At 58.9% G+C, this 2522-nt stretch overlaps 1 protein-coding gene across 1 annotated transcript; it reads left to right on the plus strand.

Moving 5' to 3' along the window:
• Positions 1-588: 588 nt before the first annotated feature.
• LOC106989611 (serine/threonine-protein phosphatase PGAM5, mitochondrial-like) lies at positions 589-2013 on the plus strand. Its single transcript, XM_053207714.1, has 2 exons — positions 589-646; positions 1008-2013. The coding sequence occupies exons 1-2, from the start codon at positions 589-591 to the stop codon at positions 1913-1915; spliced, it is 966 nt and encodes a 321-aa protein (XP_053063689.1). The 3' UTR covers positions 1916-2013.
• Positions 2014-2522: the final 509 nt, after the last annotated feature.

Raw genomic sequence — 2522 nt, forward strand, 5'->3', positions numbered from 1 at the left:
ATTTGATCTTCCCGTTCCTAGACTTCTACTTTGTCACGTTTGCCTCGCAGATGCCTTTTCTGAAGCCGGTGATAATGGCATGAGGGCTCAGTGCGGACGGGGGTAATTTCCTCAAAGTTAAAGACCTTTTGACCTCTTAATCGTGAAATGCGTTTCTATCCAGAATTCTCCCCAAGTCACGGTGGTGCCTAAGGAACGTGATTCACTCTTCGGGCGCCTGGGTGGCTCAGTCGGTTGAGTATCCAACCCCTGATTTCAGCTCGGGTCACGATCCCAGGATTGTGGGATTGAGCCCCACATCGGGCCCTATGCTGACTGTGGAGTCTGCCTAAGATTCCGTCTCTTTCTCTCTCTGCCTGCTTCGCTCATGCATGCGCTCTAAGATTAAAAAAAAGAAAAAGAATGTGATTCATGCTTTTGTGTCCTTAAAACGGAAAGTCATAAGGGCACTGAGATGTGTACTTAAACACCACCAGAACGTGGACATGAAATTCATGTAACGACTGGCTTTTGAAAACCATCCACTAGCACAGAGCGGTCGGCGGGTCAAAGATGAGCCCCTTTTGGGGCCTGGCACTGGTCTCGGCAATGGAGGTAGACAAGGATCTTGCTGGGCGGAATGAGAAGATAAATAAGTCAATGGCAGGTATCGATAAGGACAATGACAAAGATAAGATAAGGTCACGTGGTAGAGAGTGAGTGGGGCTGATTTAGCTAGGGGGGGTCAGGGAAGGCTTCTCTGAAGAGAGTGATGTTTATTTTTTTTAATGTTTTTATTTATTTGTGAGACAGAGAGGCAGAGTGTGAGTGGGGGAGGAGCAGAGAGAGAGGGAAACACAAAATCTGAGGCAGGCTCCAGGCTCTGAGCTGTCATCACAGAGCCCGACGTGGGGCTCGAACTGACGAGCCGCGTCGCGAGATCACGGCCTGAGCCGAAGTCGGATGCTCAACCCACTGAGCCACCCAGGGCGCCCCAGAAAGCGATATTTAAATTACAACCTGAATAGGAGCGCCTGCCCGGAGCCGGGGTGGGAAAGGCGCGGGCCTGGCATTCCTACAGGTGCTGCAGCTGGCGGCCCGCGGCCTGGCCGGAGGCTCGGCCGCGCTGCTCTCCTCGGCCGTGGCGGTGGGAAAGCCCCGCGCGGGCAGGGACGCGGAGCTGCGCGTGGTCCAGGTGCCGGCGTGGGCGGGGTCGGCGGGCCCCGGGCCGGGCGTCTGGGATTGCAACGGGGACAGGCGAGAACCGCTGTCCTTGGCGAACCTGCGGAAGAGGAACCCGGAATGTGGAGAAGAAGAACTGGCCTCCAGGCTGGACCACGGCGAAGCCAAGGCCACGCGACACATCTTCCTCACCAGGCACTCCCAGAACCACGTGGATGCTTCCCAGGAAAAGGACCGCACGCTGACGCCCCTGGGTGGTGAACAGGCTGAACTGACGGGGCTCCGACTTGCCAGCTTGGGCTTGAACTTTAATAAAATTGTCCATTCGCCCATGACCCGGGCCATCGACACCACTGCTGTCGTCAGCGAACACCTGCCAGGCGTCTCCAAGGTCAGCGCAGACCTGCGGAGGGAAGGCGCCCCCATCGAGCCCGACCCACCCGTGTCCCACTGGAAGCCCGAGGCTGTGCAGTATTACGCAGCCGGGGCCCGGATTGAGGCCGCCTTCCGGAACCACATCCACCGGGCAGACGCCAAGCAGCAGGAGGACACTTCCGTGATCTGCAGCTGCCATGCCGACGTCATCCGCTACATGGTGTGCCGGGCGCTGCCGTTCCCCCCGGAAGTCTGGCTCCACCTCTCTCTCAAGGACAGTAGCATCAGCCACCTGGTGGTTCGGCCTGGTGGCCGAGGGGCGCTCAGGGCCCTCGGGGACACGGGGTTCATGCCTGCGGACAAGATCTCCCGCTCCTGAGGGCTGCCTGGAGGACCTGCTCCCTGGGCCCCCAGCCTGGTCCGCCCGGGTGCCGCCACGGACGCGGCTCCTTCCCCGTCTTCCCTCCACAGGCTGCGCTGCGGTGACGCTGTTCCTCCGGGAGGAAGGTGAAAAAGCGCGCACGTCTTTAGTGTCTAAAATGGGGCGTTTCGGTCTGCACTTCCGGCCCAGGATGGAAAAGGGAATCGTCCCGAGCAGATCCGCCTGATTTCTGTCTTGGGGTTCTCTGCCCCGTCTGCCAGGACGGGGCCTCGCTGCCGCCGTCTGCAGGGACTACGACCAGTTTGCACAGGCGTCTTTGGTCGTGACCGCTGTTGGCCACGGGAGCCCCTCGAGGCTGTGGGCAAAGCCCATTAGGCACCAGGGGCTCCCCGGAGGAGGGGCCGCCGTCCAGAGCGCTTCCGTTCAGAACTTGTCGTACGTTCTTCTCATTTCTTAAAACTCTATCACTTAAATATTTGTCAGTGAAAGATTCTGTTCCTCTGGGTTCTTGCTTCGGTAACCACTCGGTCTGGGGGCCTGCACCTGTGACACCACGGGGTCTGAACTCCCCTGTGTTGTTAGGCCTTTCCCAGCACCTCGGAGC

This window comes from Acinonyx jubatus, chromosome D2 (assembly GCF_027475565.1).
Source record: "Acinonyx jubatus isolate Ajub_Pintada_27869175 chromosome D2, VMU_Ajub_asm_v1.0, whole genome shotgun sequence".
NCBI classification, from domain to species: domain Eukaryota; kingdom Metazoa; phylum Chordata; class Mammalia; order Carnivora; family Felidae; genus Acinonyx; species Acinonyx jubatus.

What these genes read in the sequence shown, in the direction of transcription:
- LOC106989611 (XM_053207714.1), top strand. Translation starts at nt 589, where the DNA reads ATGGAGGTAGACAAGGATCTTGCTGGGCGGAATGAGAAGATAAATAAG. An exon ending in GATAAATAAGTCAATGGCAG is followed by an intron (nt 647 to 1,007) that starts GTATCGATAAGG and finishes CAACCTGAATAG; the next exon opens with GAGCGCCTGCCCGGAGCCGG.